The following is a 23,174-nucleotide window of genomic DNA, read 5'->3' as shown; positions in this document are numbered from 1 at the left end:
TCCTTTTCCCTCTCCTCCAACTTCAGGCAACCACTAATCTACTTTCTGTCCCTATAGATTTGCTTCTTGCAGATGTTTTACAGAAATGGAATCATACAAAGTATGCTCTTTTGTGACTGACTTCTTTCACTTGACATATTTTCTACAGGCATCCATATGATAGTGTCCATCAGTCCTTCATTCCCTTTTATTACTGTATAATATTTCATTGTTCAGATATTCCACATTTTATTTATCCATTTGTTAGTTCATAAATATTCGGGATGCTTGTGTGAACTCAGTGGATTTGCCTTGAAGGACTTGAACATTCCTGAGATACAGTGTTGTGGGACAGAGATAGTGGAAATGGGGGTGGAATGGGTGATAGATGGGAACTAACTCTTCTGTGGTCATAGTTCTCTGGTCTTCCCACCCTTATTTCTTTTTCTGAGAAATGAAGCAGCCAAAGAGATAAGTAAATCCTGGGTCTGGCTTTCTTCATGCTCAACGCTCCCTGTTTGGAGCCATGTTGAATTCCCCGCTGTTCAGACCACTGAGGAGAAAGTCTCTGACATACCAACCTCCATTCAGTGAAATCTTTTCAAATAAATAATCTCATTCAACTGAAGAATTTCCAGTGGATGAAAATACATAGTATGGCCTCCAGGACTCTCACCAGTCTGTCTTTTAGCTGCTGTCCCCAAACAAGAGAATGTTTCATTTGGAAGTATTCCTTGTTTTAATCTAAAGGTAAGGTTAATCTTTACTTTTCAGACTGCAGGGTATTTTTTTCCTTCATTATCTTGAAGTTAACTGTGGAACCACTGGTTCTTAGTTCCAGACAACATGAGCAGACCTTGACTCAGGGTTATTCTCATTTGATTTCCAAAACCTTTGGTGCTGCCAATGCCCACTTCCTATACAGCTGGTGCCCACACAGTTAAGGGGGAGGAATTAACTCTCAGAGAAGAGTACTCCTGGGAGAGTAATCTCAGGGATTACCTGGACTAGCATGGGCCTCCCACAGTGCAGCAGAGACCTACCCAATGACCCGGGTGATAAACCACAGGCTATAATTTCCAGAGGGGAGAAAGAAGGAACAGGGAGCCCAGACATTCTTTTAATTACAGCAGCTGAGACAAAAGTTTAAAGGTTTCAAATCTAGTGTTCACAACTTATCCTTGCTTCTCTGGCTAGATCAGATGCTCTTTGCTCCTTATCCGGGCTATTGGGGTAGCATCCAAACCAGTACCTCTTCTTTCAGGATCCTTATTCTCCTCCAGTCCCCAATCTCCTTGGCAGTGCAAAGATAGCAGTCTCCTACCCTCCACTTCCTTAAGGTAAAGTCATGTTTGCTTACAGAATAGAAATGGAAAGTAAAGTCTAAGCAACCTTTCACTTGCCCTCACACCCTCATTTCTCTTCTCCTGTGCATTTAGGGACCAAATCGTAATTGAGGGAAGAAGTGGGTGTATGATAATAGAGAGGGTTAGAGAATGCACAGTAGCTCCTCCTTAAGGTATTCAAATTTAATCTAAAACCAACCAACCTATCAAACAAATCTTCCTGCAGACCACATTTATCCCTGGACTGTCAATTTTTCACTCCTGGGTCTTTCCAGGCATTTCAAATATATATATACATAGATATTGACATTATAAATACAGATATTTAGATACAGTGTACATGCATGTTTTTATACAAGTACGATTGTAATATACCCACAGTTTTGAACTTCGCTTTTTCATGTAACATTGAGAAGCTTGCTATATTAGATCACTTCATATCAAGTATTGGATCATAAATTGTACCCTACAGGTGGACATTTAGTTTGTTTCCAGTTTAGAAAAAAAATTTCCAAATAATGCAGCATTGTTCATCCTTGGACACATGTCAGGGAGTATGCACATGGGATAATTGGCAAAGTGGGATCGCTGGGTCAATTTTGATGACCACTGCCAAAACACCCTCCAAAAAAGTTGTATCTATTGAATTCTACCAACAGTGTTCCTCTGTTTAATTTTGAACTTTTTTCCCCTTATGTGTCTCATTAGTTATTCCCATCAGAATAACTGCCCTCTTTTCCCTGGGCCAGAGTGAATTACCCACAGTAAGTTTCTTTACTCTGTTTATTGAAGAACTGCAGGAACATAAATATGTTTTGCCTACATAAAGTTAATGGCCTGTGGTAAAGAATGTAGACTTTTAAGCAGCCTTCCATGTCATTTGGCTGGGGAAACACTGGATTAGTGTGCTAGACACCTGGCATGGGTTTGAAGGAAAGAGGTGGGTCTTCTTGGGCAGTGCTCGCCAAGTTGGACCACAGCCTCCATGGCCTACCCCTTTCCTCTTGCTTAATGTACACATCACCATGTCTGTGCTCAACTGTTTCTGCACTCTAGGGAGGTACTGGAGCCTGGGGATGGGAATGTACCTGCCCTTCTTGGAGTCTGATTATCCCATTTAGACTACTGCATGGGGCCAAAGCTTCCTTTGGGTACTGAGCTACACCACCATAAGCTTATGTGACCTCCCCATCTCTCATATCATCTTAGTGAAAGTATTTCTCCCTAACCCAGTGACCAAGCCTCCTGCCTGTGACAGGCACAAAGAAATGCTTGGAATGGTGTGGGCATTTTAAACATGATGGTTTCTAAGAAATAGAGCCTCCCATAGTAAAATATTTTGCTAAAAATATTTTTTTGCAAAAGCTAGGTCGTATTTCTCTGGTTCTAGCAACTTGCTCATTCTTCAATCATGGGTTCTCTGGGTACCATCTTGTTTCCCTGCCATTCTTCTGATTCCCTGGCAGATCCTCATCTCTGAAATTCCCACAGAATTTCCATCATAGGTGCATTATATCACCTATCATATTCCTTTTATCAGCTATATGTTTATCTTTACACTGGATTGGGAACTAGTTGAAGTTCTTAACAATGACACCAGGAATAATATAGTGTTTCCTATGTGCTGGGTGCTCGACTGAGTGTTTTGCATATGTTAACTCACTTAGACTTCACATATCCTTCACAATATCTTGACATCTCCATCGCTGGCAACTTCTTGAACAGTCTATATTGATTTTCAATTTAGATCCCTCTTCTCCCACTCATCCAGAAACTTTTATTAAAAAAAAAATGTTTATAAACATCAGTCCCTTAGCAAACATACTCATAACATTTATATAATAAGAACATGATATGGAATAATAAAAGGATTGTCTTTTCATTTAGCCTGACATCAAGAATATTTATTTGGCTTTATATGCCATTAGTTTAAATTAGAACACTTTATTTCCCTCTACTAGACTAAAATAGCTTTGTGCTTTCCTCTTAAAAGATAAATTAATTCTGCAAGTATTTATACTTTTAAGAAATGATCTGTGATTTTTCAAATATCACTTTAATTCCACCAAACTTTTCAGTAAATGAATAAACATGAGCAGATAGATCTGGATTCAAATACTGACTCCACAATTTACCAGCCCTGCAACCTTGGCTAAGCTCCTTAATCCATCAAAGCCTCAGCTGTCTTGTTGGCAGAGTTAGTATAATAACAGTTCTTCTTTTGTAGGATAATCACCAGAAGTAAGTAATATACATGAAGAGTTTGGCACAGTGTCTGGCATAAAGTGATCAACAAACGTTTGCTGTTCTTCATTCTTCTCATCATGATAAAATGTTGGGTTGAGAAAAGGGACACAGAAATAAATGAAATTGTCCCTGTCCTCAAGGAGATCAGCATATGGTAGAATAGACAAGGTAGACCTGCAAACATTACTACAAAACAGCCTGAAAAGTGCAACCTCATAAGTGTGTCCAAGGGATAGTGTGCACAGGGAAGGAGTATCATTTCTGTAGGAAGGTTTCAGGGAAGGTATATAAGAGAACATTATAACTGGATTGAATTTTAAGGCTGAACAGGAATTATTTTAGGTAACTAAAGTGGGGAAGGACATTTGGTCAGGGAAAAGGACATGCCTGAAAATATGGAGAAAGAAACCTGCCTGGTGTTTTGGGAGAAACTACAATTAGGAACATTTGGTCAGATTATGAAGTTTTGGGGGATGAACAAGATAGGAGTGAAAGAGAAGATTCTGGAGGAAGGCAAGGGCCAGATTTTGAAGTGTTTTTCATACCAAGCTAAAAAGGTTGAATTTAGCATCAGTAAAAATTTTAAGAGATGTGATCAGGTTTGCATTTTGGAAAAATCACTGCCAGGTGTGTGAATGATGGAAACAGAAAGGTATCATGGTGGAGAGCCAATCAGAAAGCAATAGTCCAGGTGAGAGAAAAGGAGGCTTGAAGAAGGGCAGATGGCAGCAGGATTGGAGGGCAGCAAAATGAGCTCAAGAGAGACGTGGGAGGTCAGAAGAAAAGGACCAGGAAGAGGGAAATTACTGACTGCCTGAATCCTGGGCCTCATTCCATTATGCCCTGGGTTTTGGCGATCTTGTGTGGGAAACTAGAGTGAATGGTAGTGCCATTAGTCAAGACAGAGAATAAAGAAGGAAGGAAAGATTCTGGAGACAGTTTGTGGTGTGACAAAGAAGGGGTGGAGAAAGGGTGGTGAATTTCACCTAGCCATTGTCGAGTATGAAAGTTTGTGTGTCATCCATGTGAAGATGAAGAGAAGGCAGGCAACTAATGCTGATCTATAGAGTGGGTAAAAGGGTAGGGCTGGGGATAAAAAAAAAATTGATAGTCTTGAGGGTAATTATGAAATTAGTGTAATGGATGAGATAGGAGAGATTGGCCGAGATCTCTCCACAGTTAGGAACTTTCAAAATATCGCTTCTTGGGCCTTCGCTTTTAATAATCGAATGCGAAAAGTACTCGGATCAGGCCTTATACAATTCTATTTTTTATCCAACGCCTTAGACCCATGTCAAAGGCACGGCCTGCCATTTCATACCCTTTGCCATAGGTGGCGCTGACGCCTGGCAGGGAGAAGGCGGCAGCACATGCTGGGCTCGGGGGCGATGGGCTTGAGTGCCGAGGAGGCGACGCTCTAGCCCGGAGCCTGATATTCGGTGGCTTGGCCGAGTCTTCCCTGGGGACTGGGTTAAGGCCGAGAACCTCTGGCCCCAAGGAGCGCATGCGCGCCCGGTTCCCCCCAGACATGGAGTCCTGTAGCCCAGGTCTTACCTGAGTCAGGTAAGAGACGGGCGGGGAAGGAGTGGAACCTCCACCCTCCCCCTTGCAGCCCACCCCAAGAGTGGGACTGGCCCCACTTGGGCTACGTGGATGGTGCGAATGGACCACGCCAGTCCTGGGACCCAGCTGGATGACAGTGGCCTAGGGGTGCGAGGATCTGCTGGCGAGCGCAGGGCGCCCGGGGGTGCGTGGGTGCGCGCACGAGGCGTGCCACATGGGCGAGGGCCTCGATCGTCGTCTCCCAGGTCTCGGCCTGGACCGAGCACAAAAGGCCCCCAGCCCTCGCCCGAGGCCTGGCTCCCCTCCAGCGTTTCCTCATTCCGTTAGCCGGCGTGACCAGCCCTCCCGGGCGTCCCGGGGGGCTGCGCTTTTCCTCCTGGGATCGGCCTTTGTGTCTGGAGAGGTCGCAGGCACACCGGTGTGACCGACGGGTGGAGGGCGAGGTGGGGGCACCGCGGGAGGTGGCAGGGCGGGGGTGCGCGGCGGCTTGGCGCGTGGGGGCCTCCCGGGCGAGCGCTGCGGCGGGAGCGGCCGGCCTGGGACCTGCTAGGGGGCGGAGGGCACGAAAGCTGCCATGGTGGCGTGGGCGGGGGCCCTGAAGGGCGGCGGGCAGACAGCTGGGGAAGGTGTGAGGTGACGAGAGCAATCGAGGAAAAGCGAAACACCTGCTCGTGGGTTGACTCCTCCAGGCTGTGGGAAGTAGTGGGGGAAAACCGAGGAAAGGCTCCCAGGCAGCAAGGAAGAGTTGCCTGTCTGTCCGAAGGAAGGTTTTCTTAGAGGACTTTGGTGAGCGGCACATGAGATGACATTATGTGAAAGGACAAAGTGCTGTAAGCATGCAAGATACTGTTATCGAATTAGGATCCTTCAACCTTTTTATCCGTTAGAGTGGCTGAGATGGCCCCTAGGACTGGAATACTCCTAGTGGGGTAGGAGTACCAGGGCTGGGATCTGGGGATGGGCGGAGTGATGCAGAGGGTGGGTAAAGATAATTTAGGGGTGCCCAATAATTCTGTAACGTGTGGAAACCACTACAGTATCTGTCCTTTTGGTTCATCTGGTTACAGGGGTTGTTCAGCTGTGTTGTTTCCCTCCTTTACCATTGTCTTTGGACATTTCCTGCAGAGATTTTTACCCAAAAATGGTCCTGAAGGGGGAGAAAGACAACAGTCACTTTAGGAATATGTTGGTTAAATTTGAGAGGGAGGTTGCTGTGATTTTATTGGTAATTTCTTCAATTTGTCTTGCCCTCAGCATGAAGCAGTCTGTTGTACAAAGAGTTCTGGGCTGAGTGACACACCTATGGAAGACTGAGGAGTAGATGTGTCCCCTGGGTAGAAGGACCTCCTCGGCCAAGTTCCACTACTTCTCTGAGCCTTAGTTTCTATCAGGAAGGAAAAGACCTTAAAGGTCATTCAGCCGTATGTCCAGAGCTTGCATACCTGCCACAGGGTTACCCAGCCTCTAGTGACAGGGAACTTGTGTCCCAAAATGGCCAAGGCACCTCATCCCTCTAGACATTCCTGACTGTTGAAAATTCTGTAGGTTGAATCGACATCTGTTTCTCTACAGTTTGCACTCACTGAAGCCATACAGAATAAAATGTCTAATGCTGCTTCCACAAATATTTGAGGACTGCTAACACATTTCCTTCTTCCACTCACTCCACAAGGCTTCTTTTCTTCAAACTAAACATGCCCAGTTATTTCAAACAGGGAGGCAATGTGGGGCAGTGGAAAGATCGTCAGTTCTGGAGCCAGACACATCTGATTCAGTTCCCAGTCCCTTCCCATACTAACACTTAGCGCTCTGAGCTGCTATATCTTTCTCTGAGATGTGTGAATGAAAATACTCATTTAGCTGGGTTCCCGTGAGGATTAGGGATAAATTGGGTGATGATCCATGCTCATAGTAGGAGCTTAAAGTATGAGACCTGTTATACCTTTTATGACATGATTTGTAGTACGTTTTAGTTGATCTCTGAACACACTGCTGTTTGTGTATCTTAATATCTGCTCTATAGAACAGAATGAAATACTTTCTGTGAGGTCTAACTAGCAGAACAGTGTAGGATTAGCTTACTCTGTGTACTTCTGTATAGTCTACAATCACAGGAGCTTTTTTTGTAGCCATATCACACAGACTTACCAAACTTTTTTTGTCAACTAAAATCCTAAGTTTAACAAAGTGCTGTTGTTCAACCAAGTTTCTTCCATTTTGCACTTTCTTAGTTTATTCAAATCTATAATTACAGCTCTTAAAAGTGGCAGCCCCAGTTCTATCCTGTTGTCTTTGTAAATATTCTTGAATTTGTCATAGTATGGGTCTTAAACTGGGGTTAGAAAAATATGATTATTGAGTCAACCCTGCTGATTTCCTAATACTGTTGTGCATCAGTGAGATGGTAAATGCAGAGCTTTCTACACTAATTTTTGCACAAATCTGAGGTCTTAACTGTGATGTGAACCTGTGTTAGAATTGGAATGTGATAGGAATGTCTGATAAGCCGTTGTCTGAGGAAATACTGCTCCGTGTGATGTTGGTCAAGGATAGGATCCATTTGGAAGAATCGAAGGGGTATCCTGAGAGCAAGCCAGAGGCCGACTTAGCATTTATGTACAGTTCTGTTTTCTCAGGCACTTCCAAGGGTTATATACCTTGGGCCAGATTCTCCCTCTGCAGAGAAGCTTCCCTCTGGAATTAAGTCAGGCACCGTTAGACGATTCCTTAACTCTTTGACTCCTGGGCATTATGGCTAGCGTTTTCTCCCTCTACTTCCAAAAGCAAATTCCTGGCTTTAACCAAGCTCATCCCTCATAGCATTCTCTGCATTTTTCCGACTCTTTGTCATTCTGCAGAGGTTTTTCCAAACTGGAATGCTTTCCCCACTTAACCGAGTTCTGGGTTCCATGGCTATCGACCTCCATTCCCCTTTTCCAAAGAAGTTTTTCCTAGTCTCTCTGTGCGGAAAGATTTCTCCTCACCGTCAGACTTGGAATTTCTGTTATTTTGGGGAGCTTTCCCTGGCCCTCTTTCTTCCCCCAGGGGCTTACACTGTTATCCCCCAGTCTGTGCGTTCTGTGGCCTTCCGAATAAGATCCTTTGTGGGGCACTTAGTCCATTAATTAGAAAATTGCCTTCATCTTGGATGCTGGTGCTTCTGGCCTGGCGAGAAAGAAAGTATGGAATTGTTTGTAGGACTTAAAGGTTCCATTGAGGATAAATATGAAAAATATATAATGCAGAGGCTCTTGCTATTGTTTTCAGTAGTTAAAAATAGGAATGCCCTTACTTCTTTGAAAGGACCAGTTTACATCTTGCTAAATAATTCAGTCTTTAAAAGATGGCAGTGGCTAGTTAGTATAGGTAATCCTCAACTTATAAAGAGGCTAATTTAAATTTTGTTAAGTAACCAATTAAGGCCTTTTAGGGTTTAAATCCATCTGTGGCGTCTCCTTTTCTTTAGGACGAATTCCAGACTCCTTCCGATGAACTACTCTTTCTAGCCTAATTTTTTTTTTTTTTTTTTTTGCCTGTTGGGGCCCCGGGCCCAAAGGGCGTGCCTTTTCCCCAATGGTTGTGCAGTCCTGAGCCTCCCGTGCTTTGCGAATGCCGTCCCCTCTGGCTGGAATGTTCTTTGTCTCTCCGGTAAATGCCTATTCATCATTCAAGACAACCCTTCCCCCCTCCCCTTAATTACTTCCTCCCCTTTGCGCCCTCAAATTTTTGTACTTATTCATGCAGTATTTGTTAGGAGCCTGCTTTGTGGCTGGCACCGTGGCGGGCTCTGGGGATACAAAAGGTGAATAACACTTGGGTTCGGTCTTTGAGGACCTTACCCGTTGGGGAGGAGAGCGCCGATCTGTAACAAAATGTTGCTAGGAAATCAAAAGGAAAATTTTAAAAGCATCAATTCTTGTCTGTCCCTCTACCTCCAGATGGCCAGCGTCTTTCTCTGGGGCAGGGGCTGTTTCTCATTTATTTTGTACCCCGTTCTTAGTCACTCTACGTGCTAAACAAGCATTTGTTTCATGCCCCTCTTAATCAGACCCTGGTAGGTATACCCCGTATGCACCACATGTTCTGATGACATGCTCCTACGGCTGGCTTCTATAGCGGCTGGTGGGTGGCCCTGAGCTCCCGGCGCGATTAGATACCCGCGGGCTCCGCTAGCCCGGTGGCCGGTCTTTTGCCGAGTGGTGCTGCCTGCAATGCTGGCCTAACCGACTCCGCGAAGTGTAGGAAAGGCGTCGTGCTCAGTGAGGAACAGAGGTCTGCAGCGCCCCCGCTGGACCGGCCGGATTTGGGCTGGTACCTCGCTTGTTAACGCTCCGCCTGAGCGCGGCCATCAGAATTTCAATTTACAGCCAGAAAATGTACGCAGACACTCTGATGGTCGACACTTCTCTTTTCAAAGGCGTTAATAGATGCCTTTTAAAGGATTATGGGTTAAAGAAAATCCTTTTCCTTTTTCCTGCACCTTTGGTGCCCCTACATTGTGATTTACTGTACATAAAGGGGGTCTTGCTCTCTTGATTGTGCGGCAGGTCCAGTGCCGCGTGGGACCGGCGCTGCGGTGGCCTCCGGCATGCTGACCACGTCGCGCTGCTGCAGAGGAAACGTGCCTCTCGCTGCTGTGGTTGCCCGAAGGAAACCAGACTTTGTGCAACTTTGGCCTGCTTGGCTCCGTAGTAGCCATCCTATATGTGCCCACTAAACGGCTGGAGAGTCCCGCAGAGCTTGTGGTTCCCTAACCATTTGGTGTGCCCTTGGTCGTTACCCATACTTAGGGACTTGGGAGATGTTGGGTGCTCGCGGTCCGCTCTTTCGGACATGGGAACTTATAGGGTTTGACATCCATGCTTTGGGTATGGAATTCGAGCAGGCACCGCGGCAACAACCATAGCCCTGCTCTCCTTTTAGGTCAGGCAGCCAGCCTCTAGGGCTGGGGCCTATGGATACTATAAGGGGAGTGTTGGGGGTCTCAAGGGTCTGCCATCTTTCCCTGAGGCCTTAACTTTCAAGGAAGGGTTCTGCATCAGAATCACAAGCTTAGGGTTTGGGGGGTCTGAGAGGAAGCTGTAGGATGGTGGAGGGGGTCCACATTCCTGAAGCTGCCAGTGAGGGGGGCACCCCACCACTGCGGTGGCGGCAGGGCTGCAGGGAGGGGCTCTGCGGCTGGAGCGCGCGGGAGGGGCGCTGCGGTGTGGTGGGCGGGCCAGGGGCGGGGCGCGGGTGGGCTCTAAAAGTCGGTGCCCACTCGCTCGGCACTGCCGCGGCCACCAGCACATCCCAGCGCATACCGGCAGGCGGCTGCAGCCCAGGCACCTCCTCTGCGGCAGCCGCGCCTCGCCAGCCAGTGCAGTGCCGCATCGCCCAAGTGGCCGCTCATTGCCGCCGCTGCCGGCTGTCCTGTGCCGGCCGTGGGCTGCGTCCCTGTCGCCACCGACCTCGCACGGCTGCAGGCGCCTCAGTGCGCCCAGTGCTCTGCAACCCTGCGGCGGGCGGCATGGGATAACGCGGCCATGGTGCGCCGAGATCGCCTCCGCAGGTGGGTGCGTGCGGGCTGCGATAGGGCGCGAGGGGGTGTGGCCGGCTGATCCCGGTCTCGGGTGCGGGCAAGTGCAGCGGACTCTGCCTGGCAGAGCCGGGCTGCCTTGCGAAGAAAACCCCACCCAGCTGGCCACCGCTCAGTCTCCTTGGTGGTGGTGGGGTCACTTCTGTCAGATGTAGACTGTTTCAAATTTGGAATCTCTCGGGCTTATTTTTTAAATCCTGGGATCTCCCCGGTGAGATTTGAGGTTTTTAGACCATGAGCTCACCCAGGCTCCTGGTATCAACTTGCCGCGAATTAGAATTTTTTAGACCCGGTCAAATTTGTGGTGCGACTTAGGACCTTTACAGCCTGGACTCACTCGTGTGGTTTACGATTTATAAGACCCCGCCATTGATGTGGTGTGATTTAGATTTCCAGATCTAGTCACTGCTGTGGCGTGATTTAAGATTTCAGGACCCAGGCAATGCCCTGGTGTGACTTAGGATTTTCAGACCTGACCATCACTGGTTGGTGATTTGGGGTTTCTAGACCCGGGTATCGCCCTGCTGTGATTTATGATTTCAAGACCCCTGGTATTGATGTGGTGCGATTTAGACCCGGGTATTGCACTAGCGCAATTTAAGATTTCCAGATCCTGGCATCCCGGTGGCGTGTTACCGCATAGGTGTGACTAGAACTTGCCGCGCCGTATCTCCAGGACGTTAAGTATTGTTTGGAGGTCGGTAACGAGGAGTGCCAGGGGTAATGGGGATGCGACCTAACTGCCGTGCGGGTACCGGCGATGTTTGCTTTGATTTAGCGGGTTTACAGAGTAGTTCGTCCTCTCACAGCAAAGCCGTCAGGTGGTATTAGATTAATGCATTTTTCCCGTGTACAAGATGAAGAAATCAAGGCTTAGAAGGGTTGATTTCCATAAAGTTTTCACTGGAGTTTGCTGAATTTATACTCTTGAATCATGGCTCCATCAAATAATGGGAATTTGACAAACAGAAAATGCTTAATCCATTTTATCTACGTACTACTAGCTTGTTTCACTACTAAAAATTCTAAAACATCGATGGGGCAATTTTACGGAGGTATTTAAGACAGAGAATAATTCCCTATGGGGCTGCTGCTTTGCCTTCTCAAGAGTAAAAGAGGGTCCAGCGCTGGGTTGTGCGGGAGCGCAATGTGGGTATCAGGCGCCGGGTTTTTAGCCCCCTCCCTCTTATGGTTTGCTGCCAAAAGAGCCCCTCCCTGGTGCTCTGCTGAGTCACTGCAGATTCAGCTGCTAGGACCGCGAATGGATGCCAGGAGGGGTGATTTGAAAAATAAATGAACTGAGGTATAGAACACATAGCACTGAGAAAATGATAACCCAAACCTAATGTTTTTTGTTATTTAGGAGGAGGTATTGGGATGTTGCCTGCTGCTGTTGTGGGGGCGCAGATTATGATACGACTCTCTCGTTCCAGCCCTTTTCCAATCATTTCTAGTATTACCTTGAAAAGTAGAAGCAAATCATAGTGTCTGTTTTAGACAGATACTTCAGGGGTCGGGGGAAGACTACTCTAGTGATGGGTAAAAACCATATGCAGGGGAACCGAGATTAAATCTTTAAAGGACATGGTTATTTTACCATGGTGGAATCATGGGTTCATTTTTAGTTTAAAAAAAAAAAAAAAGCATATTGTGAATTGCATTTGTTCATGATGGGTAGAGGTTTTGGCCAGATTACAGGTAATACAATGGCAGAGTGAGTGTACAGACACAAAGCGGTTCCCACCAAGGTGTGAGCAATTGATTTCCTTTGTGACTATTTTATTGATAGCTCTTATTTTAGTTTTGGAGGGCATTATTTCCATTCTGGCTGTTTTGCGAAAACTTCTGGCAATTCTTTCCCTGTTGACCATGGGGTGTCACAGACTAGACACAGAGGAAATGGTTTCTAATTCAGTGTGGATGAATTGTTTGGATCTTTGAAGTCTTGGGCATGGCAAGGCTGGGCGTAGGAACCAGTGCTTTCTTTCCAAAGAGAAAAAACAATTCGCACATGCGGGGTATGCGCTCTGTCTGATTTGGGGTGGAGGGTTGGGGGTGGTGTCATGAAATTAACTAAATGAGCACTTAAAAGAGTCTGCTAAGAAAAGCAGGAATATAATCTGTTGCCCAGACTTTGTAAGAGATTAGATATGCAGGCTGATGACAAAGCTGCTTATGTTGGAATATACAGTGTAGCAGCTGTCTTGTTGCTTTCACAGACTCTACCCTGGCCAAATCCAGACAGGAGTGCTAAATGGAGCTTCACTTGGGTCAGAGGGTTGACACGTATTAAAAATCAGGAGCAGCTCTCTACTTAAGGATATGTGATAAGTCACATACACACACAAATTTTAAAACATTAGTACCATGCATGTATATTTTAAACACTGGGGGGTTATTGAGTATATGGTAGAGTTTTTAGAGTAAATATGCAAGAAATTATATTTTTCCCTAGGAAATCTTGATAAAAGGCAATGAGACCTTTAGCAGGTATTGGGAAGAGCACAAAGGTGGGGGGTGAGGAGCTAAGGGGTTAAAGTGGCTGAAGGGAGGTGGAAGGTCACATATTGAGATATTTTCCCCTTAAAATTAGAGTGATGAGCAAAGATGGTGATTGCCATAGCAGCAGAGATGTGATCGATTCCAGTTGATAAACTTTTTGCCATGATGGGGGGGTGGTTACAGGGGAGGGAGCAATATGGTCACACTGTATGGTACAGAAGTTTCCCACTCCATGTTACCAGCTCACGTTTGTGGAAGTGTACCATGTTACTCCAACTGCTCTTCCCACAGGATGAGGGAATGGTGGGTCCAGGTGGGGCTACTGGCTGTGCCCCTGCTTGCTGCGTACCTGCACATCCCACCCCCTCAGCTGTCCCCTGCTCTGCACTCATGGAAGACTTCTGGCAAGTTTTTCACCTACAAGGGACTGCGCATCTTCTACCAGGGTAAGAACTGGACTACTGGAATACCCTGTGGGTGTGAGCCACTTAGGTCCCAGCTGAGGTATTTTATTTTGTGTCCCTTGGTCTCTGTTGCCCCTTAGAGATGGAGGGGAGTAACCCTTTTCTTTGTGTAGTGTCCCTGAAGGAATGAGGGAAGTGGATTAATTCCCCTCATTCGCTAGAGAGCTGGGAGGGAAGAAAGCTGTGTGTGTGGGGGGGTGGAGTCCAGAGTCTAATCTCTGTATACCAAACTTTTTAGTAAGTTTTTTTTTGTGTGTGTGTGGCTTGATTTGTATTCACATATTAGTTTTCTCTTTTGAGCACCCCTAGTGCCAGGTTATATGTAAAATATTCAAAGGTGTTAACTACCATTGTTTTGCTTCCCCCAATCCCTGATTCAATTTTATTTAACTGTTTTCTATAAGATTGTTAAATGTGATTTAAGTCTTCTGTTGTATAAATTAATTTGCTAATGATAATTATTATGACTGCTGCTTATCAAGTAATAACCATATGCTGGGCATTGAGTTACATTTTCAACCTGCATTGTTTCATTTAATCTTTACAACAGCATTTGGAGATAGGTGCCATTAATCTCATTTTATAGATGAAGAAACCGAAACAGATTGGAAAAGATTTCTTTTGGGCGGGGGTCAAGAGCAATAACGAAAAATGTTTGTCATAAACCGTTTTTCATTATTGCTCCTGACCTTCTCTCATTTGCTATATTCAGTTAAGTAAGTATATATTATGTTGGTTGTTTGGTTTGTTTCCAGATTTTCAGTATTTTTTGTTGCACAGATTATTTGCATAGATTAAGAATAAAGTTCCTTGACTAAAGTATATAACATTTTTAATTACTTTAAGTTATTTTTTGAAAATCTCATTACTGAATTTTCATGCTACTGGTAGTATATGTATTTGTTTTAATCTAGTACTGTTAGTGGGGCATTTTACTGTCTGGCTATTTTGAAAGATGTTTAATAATTCCATTTTATCATATGCATTTAAAATGTTAATATCTATATTGATTAACCCTTCTTTGTAGTTGACAGAATTGAATAATAGTTTAAACATTATGCTTTTGATACCACATTGGTTTTCTTCTACTAAAACAACATAAACTAAAGTGCTCATGGGAAGAGTTGCTCTGTTACAGAATTTTTGTAACAAATTGACAAATTACAAATAACTTTTAGTTTCTGATGATATATTTTTTAAATGTGAAAGTTTACTTTTTACTGTGAATAAGTATGTATTTTAACATTAACACAAGGGAAGGTATAGGGATATTGCCTTTCAAAGGAAATTTAGGTAAAGCAAGCTGCCTTCAAATATTTTCACAGAAAGTATGCTATTTATACTTTTTCAGCATATAGATTAAAAAGTGCCTGTTCTTAGCTAAAGCAGTTAGCTTGCATTTTAAAAAGCAATGTTATCACTTTAATGTCATTACTTTGGTTGCAGTTTTTTGTCCTTTGTACCATATTAGTTAGATTTTAACATAGTCAAAGTTATTTTCATAGGGAGTTGGCCTAATTGATCTGTCTTTTTTTCCAGACTCTGTGGGTGTAGTTGGCAGTCCTGAGATAGTTGTGCTTTTACATGGCTTTCCAACTTCCAGCTATGACTGGTACAAGGTAATGAAGTCAGATTTATAGATCCTACTATGTCTTGAAAAATACAAAAGCAAGGATTTTCTTGTTAGCACTACAAGGCTCTTACAAATTCAAATCACTTTATGAAAAAGCATTAAATATCAAACTGTTTCTCATTTACTGTAAGGGAGTGAAAAACTCTGACAGTGTGGAAAGGCTCACTGCCAAGTTAAAAACGCTAGAGTTCCACCTCAATAGAGATTAATCACTAGGAATCAAGTACTTTCCAGGAGGATCAATTGGGGGGCCTGTGGTAGATTCATGAGGTTTTTCACTTTTTGGAAGTCCATCTGTTAAGCCGGGATAGGGATGAAGCTTCTGTTGTGCTGTGGGTTGGGGAGGGGAGGCACAGGAGCAGAAAGTCCAAATCATCCTTTCTTTCTTATAGATTTGGGAAGGTCTGACCCTGAGATTTCATCGAGTAATTGCCCTTGACTTCTTAGGCTTTGGCTTCAGTGACAAACCGGTAAGCAGCACCTATATGGAACCAGTGTTAGGGTTGGGGTGGATATGGATAGAAGGGTCAGGCTGACAGACACCTGTGCTCATGACTCCATCCTATGTATCTGGCCCTTCCTTTTCTTAGAGACCACACCACTATTCCATATTTGAGCAGGCCAGCATCGTGGAGGCGCTTTTGCGCCATCTAGGACTCCAGAACCGCAGGATCAACCTGTTGTCTCATGACTATGGGGACATTGTTGCTCAGGAGCTGCTGTATAGGTCAGTGAAGCCAGACTTCTGTATTCTTCACAGGCTGCACTAGCTTAAGATGCTGGGAAAGTAAATTGTTCCTGGCCCCTTGCTATTCCTTTCCCTGGGGGTTGTCATCGGCTGCTGCACTGGTGTCAGTCTGCTCAGCTATGTGTGTGTGTGTTTCCTCATCCCCTGCTCCAGGTACAAGCAAAATCGATCCGGCCGGCTTACCATAAAGAGTCTCTGTCTGTCAAATGGAGGTAACTGTCTTGGCGGAAGGTGGAAAAGTGGGGCGTAGCCTAGGAGGGCCACCTTTAGATGTTACAGGGATATCTAAGTGGTAATCTGATGATACTGCGGGCAGACATAAACTTGGAGATCTTTTGCCTTTTTTGTTCGGTGAACTTCTTTGGTGGTCTGATGACATTTATGAATCCTTTCTCAGAATAATGATTTTAAATATAGAAAATAAATAGGCTTACAAAGGAAAGTGATTATGGTGACATGCGGTCAATAAGAAGCTGCATTATAGTGATGTGGGCTGCTTCTGCAGGGCATTAGTGAGATCTAATGGCAGGCCCAGTGGCATTCTGACTATCAGTAGTGAGGAGTGCCAGTGCGGCTCTGCTGTGTTATAACAACCACGGTGGGTTAAGAGGAACAGGCTTGAAGATATCAAGTCACAGATGCTTCTGATACATCTATGGTATTAGTATTAGAGTCTTAAAATTCTTAATTGATGGCAGTACCAAGTTTCAGGTAGAAATCAGTGGGCCCCAGATTAGAACTTGTGGAAATGTTTCTTTTTCATTGTGTGCCATTGAGCACGGCTTGTAAATCCATGAATAATCCAAATGTCTCCTAAATGCCTTAAGGGCAGCTTGGGAGAAGAGTCGGTCTGTTCCTTTTTCAGCGATGTTTATGTCTTTCTTCCATTGATTCTGGAGAGAAATGGAAAAGGAAAAACTAGTTTTTTTTTTCCCCCCCACTTTTCTTTTAGGACCTTCACTTACTGAAAAAATCCTGTTTTTGCAGCCCAAATCATTAACAACACTATGTGTTCTGAGTGGTGGGAGGAAATGCTAAGGAGTCAGCCTAGTCATCAGCATTATGGATGGCTGTGTAATTATTTTTCCCACCTTTAAAATGGGGAAAATAATTCCAGTAGGATATAATTTAATCGGGTAAACACAAAACATCTTGGAGAAGGAACAGTATGGGTGATACACATATATGCAGTCTTCTGTTGACTGAAATGTTGTTATGCAGTGCATGCTTGTACAAAGTTTTATTTGTATATCTGTTTTGGCAGTCAAGACCCAAAAGGTGACAATGAATAGGGAGGATACTTTCTGATAATGGGCTTGTTTTTGACCTAGAATTGATAGTAAATGACTAAGAGAAGTATCTTCTTCTACAGGTATCTTTCCTGAGACTCATCGTCCTCTCCTTCTCCAAAAGGTTGGCTACTTCACTAAATGGGTCCTCAATTTTAAGACCTGTGCTCACATTAAGTAAAACTGGGACCTTTTAAGAGTTATACCTGCTGTAATGGGCTATAAAGTTTTCCTCCTTATGAATTCACTTTAATAAAGTTAATTTTTCCCTTCTTAGGCAAACAAAGCAGTTGAAGTGGCTCCTACATAAAACTGAAAACTTTCTGAGATTAAGAGATGAATAGATATTTGGAGAACTACAACTATGTAAAGATTTGTGTCACAAGTGTGATGTCTGAACAAACTGGGACCCCTAGTCTAAGCTTGAATATGCAAAAGTTTAAAGTCCTAAGGATTATGATCAGGTGCTATAGTGTAGATCTGTAGTCCCATGCTACTTGGGAGGCTGAGCTAGGAGGATGTCTTGAGCCCAGAAATTTAGGGCCAGCCTGGGTAACAGAGACCCTGATTCTTTTCTTTTCTTTTTTTTTTTTTTTTTTGAGACAGACCCCACTATGTTGCCCATTCTGGCCTTAAATTTCCAATCCCCCTGTCTTAGCCTCCCAGGTAATTGGGATTACAGGTATGTACCTGTTTCTTTAAAAAAAAAAAAAAAAAAAAAAATAGTGTTAGGGTTTAAGTGGAGTGTGGAAGTACAATCTGAAAGAGAAATAGAGAACATGGGTAGGCAAAACAAAACTGAAGCTAAGCATGGAACTTTTTAGGAGATTTGACTAAATTCCTCTTTTTTAGTTCCTAGTATAAAACTTTTTGTTCTGATGAGTTGTTTTGTCTGGATTCTTGATTTTTACTTTCACTTATTACTTAACAGCTACTTAAAGATGGAGGCGTGCTGTCACCCATCCTCACGAGGTTGATGAACTTCTTTGTATTTTCTCGAGGGTAAGTCATTATCAAAGATCGACTATGGCCTGTAGTGAATAAAGTTGCTGCCATTACAATTCAGGGCCAAATCCTGGGGCTTGAGATAGTCAGGCAAAGGTGTTGGCCACTTGCCAGGGAAGTAGTAGAAGGAATTCATAAATCAGTTAAGGGTCAGACTTCGTGACCTCTGAGGTTCCAGCCATGTTTAACATTCTGAATTCTCTCCACACTTATCCTCCTGCATTCTGGACTCTTTTCAGTCTTACCCCCGTCTTTGGACCATATACTCGACCCTCTGAGAGTGAGCTGTGGGATATGTGGGCAGGGATCCGAAACAATGACGGGAACTTGGTCATTGACAGGTAAGAAATAAGCCTTTGCTTTGTGTTCTGGAAAGGCTCTTTTGGAGAGTGGGGCAAGATGCAGGATTGCTTGTCCTATTCCCTGGCTTGATCCTATCATGAGAAGGCTGGTTAGGACCTCTGAACTGAGAACAGTCATGGTCTATGCTATTTAAGTAGAAACGAATAGCATAACGAAGTGTGAATAAACAGCTATAACTTCTAATGCTAACGAATAGCATAACGAAGTGTGAATAAACAGCTATAACTTCTAATGCTAATTCAGTTTATAACTGACTGATTGACTTTAACTTTAGATGTTTTTGTTAATATTAATGCTTCAAAATGTCCAATCATAGTTGTGAAAGGAGCCTGGTGCATCTCTCAAAAAAAAAAAAAAAAAAAAAAAGAAAAAAAAAATCAAGGCTCTTTCTTTTGCATATCTTCTCTATAGCAACAGGGAATGAGATGCAAGACTTCTCTGTCTTATACAAAGAAGCACCATATCTTGGTTCTCACTTAGGGACTTAGAGATGGTGATATCCATAACTACTTGAGATATCGCCCTGTCTTTTTTATCAGCGGGGGTCAGGTAGCATCAGTGTTTTTAACTGATGGCTTTGCTGGGATTGTGTGTTAGAGGGAGCCATTCCTCTCTCCTAACCCTACCCCCCATGAAATACTTCAAGATTAGTTTTAATATAAAAAAATTGAAGAACAAACAGTAAATACAATTCCAAGAGGTGATATTTGGGTTCACAAAATAATTATCCTGGAGTTGGAAGAACAACGGAAATGCATGAGTCTAAGTGCTCAAATGTGGCTACAGCATTTATACTTTAGGAAAAGGAATTCTCCCCATTCTCTGTGGTTGGATAAAGTGCAGAGATGACATTTTATGTTCACGAACTTCTACACTTAGAATTTTAGAGGCAGATGTCAACTTAGATAGAGATCATGTAGTTTGAAACTGAGATCAGAAGATGTATGTTATGCCTTTGAGTCGTAGAGCTGGTTAGTGGTGGAGCTGAAATCAGAACCTTAAGTCCAGGTGTTAGTCACATATGCTCCGAACCAACTTTCAGCCTTTCTGAGCTCTCATTCCCTTCGTAATTCATGCTTCTGATGATATGAGGCATGATCACTCCTGTAGCCATATGGTACTTAACACAAATGGATAAAGTGGGTCATTCCCAGGATGTCTAAGTTGTTCCCAGATGAAAAAGTGTTCCTTGTGGCTCAGGTCAGGCTTTGGAGTCCCACTAATAATCAAGGTTTCTTGTTCTGCTCCTACTGACTTACCTGTCCGATAGTCTCTTACAGTACATCAATCAGAGGAAGAAGTTTAGAAGACGCTGGGTGGGAGCTCTCGCCTCTGTAACTATTCCCAGTGAGTATTCTTATATTACTTTTTAGGAAAACTTAAGTTAAAATAATTGCAACTCATCACTTCCAGTTAGGATTAGCAAATAAAAATATAAGACACCCAGTTAAATCTGAATTTTAGCTCATGAGTAAATATGTTTTGAGAATTAGTATTTGCCTTGCAATGTTTAGGACCTTCTTATACCAAACTCAAAATCAAACAAACAACAAAGAAAACAAAATTTTTCAATTTTTTATCTGAAATTCAAATTTAACTGGGTGTTCTTTTATTTCATTAGCAACACTACTTCTAACATCTGGAACACTAGTGACCTGTGTAGAGTGAAATGTATAAACCACTGAAGCATGTAGTTGATATTGCTGAACTATTGGGACAGGAGGCTATTGAGATTACTAATCAAGAGGCTATATAGGTGCTTTGTGTTCATTTGTGTCTTCATTCTCACAGATTAAAAATATCTATATAGGCCTCACACTTAGTAGTTAGTGCTCAAGAAATTATTGGTTGATTTCAAATAACTGTAGAGACTTAAAGAATGACAATATCTTGGATTTACAGAAAGAGAATGTTGAAGTGGGGCTTATTCCTTTTGGTCCAGGAACAGAAGACTTGGAAGGATCAAATGGCTGTATATAGGAGAAAATGTGCCAGATGAAACAACTGGCTTATCCCCAGCAGTTCTTTGTAGCTTACCTATTAAAAGGAGCTAGGTTACCTATCAGAAAAAATTTATTTAATTTGCAAAAAATCTTTGTTTTGAGGAGGGAAGTTAATCTTAGGGTGGCAGTAGGAACACAGAAATGAGAGCTATTGGTAATTCATAATTCATTCCTCTGCTCTTTCTTAGTTCATTTTATCTATGGGCCCTTGGATCCTATAAATCCCTATCCAGAGTTTTTGGAGCTGTACAGGTGAGTCTCCCTCAGAGGTCTTTGTTTTGTTAGTACTTCATCCTGACAGCAGTAGACAGAATTACTTGTTTAGGCTGCTGGCAATAGCCAGGGTCTCTGACCTCACTGGCTGTTCATCCAGAAACCATATAATGGAAAGATGAGCTGGGGAATCTTATTCTTGCATGAGTGTAAAGATCAAGAAATTGAGTTATATATTCTCTTAATGTGTATAGCCTGTTTTCACTGTTACAGCTATTTCATATTCTTAGATATAGAGGTAAGAAAAAGCTATCATGTGAACTAAAGAATGAAAGCGGATATATCTTAAATGTTTGTTTTAGTCTGACTATAAAGCCAGTTCGTTGACCTAAAGTGAGCAGACTGGTAGGAGAGATTGAGAAGAGCTCACTGTGGAAAAGTGCCTTCTCACTGGTTGTTATGCTCTCTGGGTACTTACTTGGAAGGTGTTGGAATATGAAATCTTGACTATGTCACAAAAGACTGTTCCATACCTTCATATGGCCTAGTGGACATATATGGCTTGCTTGTAATTTTAGTCAAAAATAATCCCCTCTCTCATCACCTCCTGAGATTAGGGAAGGTCCTTGGATATCTTTTCTTGGGGCAGTAAGTTGCTGAGCGGTCCATTTGTTCAATGCTTCATGCTTCTCTAAAGAGCTGAAAGTCATCCTGTTTTGAAAACTGTTGCAAAAAGTGTTATATTTTCAAGTTGTTGTCTGTTGAATTATGAACAATTAAAAACTAGTCTGTATAAGTGGAATTGGCAAGTTTATCTGCCTTAGATAATTCCAAAGTAGAAGGCGAATAAGCTTTTTGTTGGTTCTTTCCAGTGTGGTATATGTCTGCAGGGGCATTTGCTGGGGCTTCCCACTGGCTTACACCCTCCCTTCCCTCCAGCCTTAAGTTCACCTACATGCTGTTCTCTTCCACTAGGAAAACGCTGCCGCGGTCCACAGTGTCGATTCTGGATGACCACATTAGCCACTACCCACAGCTAGAGGATCCCATGGGCTTCTTGAATGCATATATGGGCTTCATCAACTCCTTCTGAGCTGGAAAGAGTAGCTTCCCTGTATTATCTACCCCACTCCCATAACTGTTGTGTATTCCACTTAGGAAGAAATGCCCAAAAGAGGTCCTGGCAATCAAACACTAATTCTCTCACAAAAGTCCACTTTACTCACATTGTTGGTACAGAATATAGAAAAAAGGCAGCAGAAACCATGACAAATAGTCCACCTCATTCCTTTGTCATCTGATTAAGTATATGGACTTGTCTTTGTGTTATTAGGAAATTCTGCTGAGCATGACTTCTCATGGATGCATAACGATAGGCATTAGACATTCTTTTGTTTAAAAGACTTTTCAACACTTCTGTGGACTTTCCTGAAACATCTGAAAGTGCTAATTTCTGGCCCAACCCCAGTTGGAATTCCACAGTAAAGAATGAGGAGTGGGGCCTGTTACCTCTCCTTGAATGGCTGGAAGGGTACATGGTTTTTAAAGTTCTCTAAGCAACATAGCTTAAGTGAGAGTGAATCTCCCTTGTCATACTTTGAATTAGTTTCATCAGCTGCTTCAAATTATAGACATTTTTAAAAATTTTGTTTAAGTAACGCAGTATTTTAAAGTATGGCATAAGAATATGATTTGCCTACACACTGTGTATAGTTTATAAGGACACTAAACTGGCAGACCCTTACCCTGCCATAGTAGTGAACCTTATTAAAGGTGTATTTTTTGAGTAAACTAAACTAAATCCAAATTATTTACAGAATTTCCTAAAATCACAGACATTAAGAACCAATTGCATCTGTGCCAGAGATTTACTGTTATTAGCTGGAAAGATCAATTCTAACAGCAAATAATAGTCTGTCTACTCATACCTCAGTGCTTAGAAGCATGTCCCTCCTGGGTTGAAGTGTAGGGAGGGGACCATTGTATACTCTGAGTTACCTTGCTGAAGTACACTGACTCCTCTTGTGATGGTTGCTTAGCTTCCCATTGGCTGTCCCAGAGAGGCTTTCTCATGCAGCTCAGCAGTTCCTGTACTTAGCAGACAGGATAGTTCCCAGATATTTTAAGAACAAATTCTCAAAGACCTATGAGCAAATGGTGCTGAATAGTTTTTTTTAAGCCACAGTTTCATCGTCTTAGTCAAAGTAGAATTAAGTGATTAATTTTAAATTCATTTTTTAA

The 23,174-nt window shown here is 43.2% G+C and overlaps 1 protein-coding gene across 3 annotated transcripts; it reads left to right on the top strand.

The window, feature by feature from the left end:
* Nucleotides 1-4,978: 4,978 nt before the first annotated feature.
* MEST (mesoderm specific transcript) lies at nt 4,979-23,045 on the top strand. Of its 3 annotated transcripts, none has more exons than XM_079150205.1 (12): nt 4,979-5,135; nt 13,507-13,661; nt 15,219-15,298; nt 15,705-15,782; nt 15,903-16,039; nt 16,214-16,272; nt 17,418-17,473; nt 18,281-18,351; nt 18,594-18,695; nt 19,988-20,064; nt 20,909-20,972; nt 21,909-23,045. In XM_079150205.1, exons 2-12 carry the CDS (start codon nt 13,508-13,510, stop codon nt 22,024-22,026), a joined length of 996 nt encoding a protein of 331 aa, XP_079006331.1. In that variant the 5' UTR covers nt 4,979-5,135; nt 13,507; the 3' UTR covers nt 22,027-23,045. The 3 variants fall into 3 exon arrangements, with proteins under 3 accessions (XP_079006331.1, XP_079006329.1, XP_079006330.1); XM_079150203.1 differs by lacking the exon at nt 4,979-5,135 and adding an exon at nt 10,410-10,686; XM_079150204.1 differs by lacking the exon at nt 4,979-5,135 and adding an exon at nt 10,411-10,686 and having other exon boundaries at nt 17,433-17,473.
* The last annotated feature ends 129 nt before the right edge of the window (nt 23,046-23,174 follow it).

The sequence above is a fragment of the Sciurus vulgaris genome, assembly GCF_902686455.1.
Source record: "Sciurus vulgaris genome assembly, chromosome: 8".
Lineage (NCBI taxonomy): Eukaryota > Metazoa > Chordata > Mammalia > Rodentia > Sciuridae > Sciurus > Sciurus vulgaris.
The sequence above is the reverse complement of the archived record's forward strand: the minus strand, read 5'-3'. Positions and strand labels throughout refer to the sequence as shown.

What these genes read in the sequence shown, in the direction of transcription:
- MEST (XM_079150203.1), top strand. Translation starts at nt 10,661, where the DNA reads ATGGTGCGCCGAGATCGCCTCCGCAG. An exon ending in GCTCAGGAGCTGCTGTATAG is followed by an intron (nt 16,040 to 16,213) that starts GTCAGTGAAGCC and finishes CCCCTGCTCCAG; the next exon opens with GTACAAGCAAAATCGATCCG. An exon ending in TCTCTGTCTGTCAAATGGAG is followed by an intron (nt 16,273 to 17,417) that starts GTAACTGTCTTG and finishes GACTAAGAGAAG; the next exon opens with TATCTTCTTCTACAGGTATC.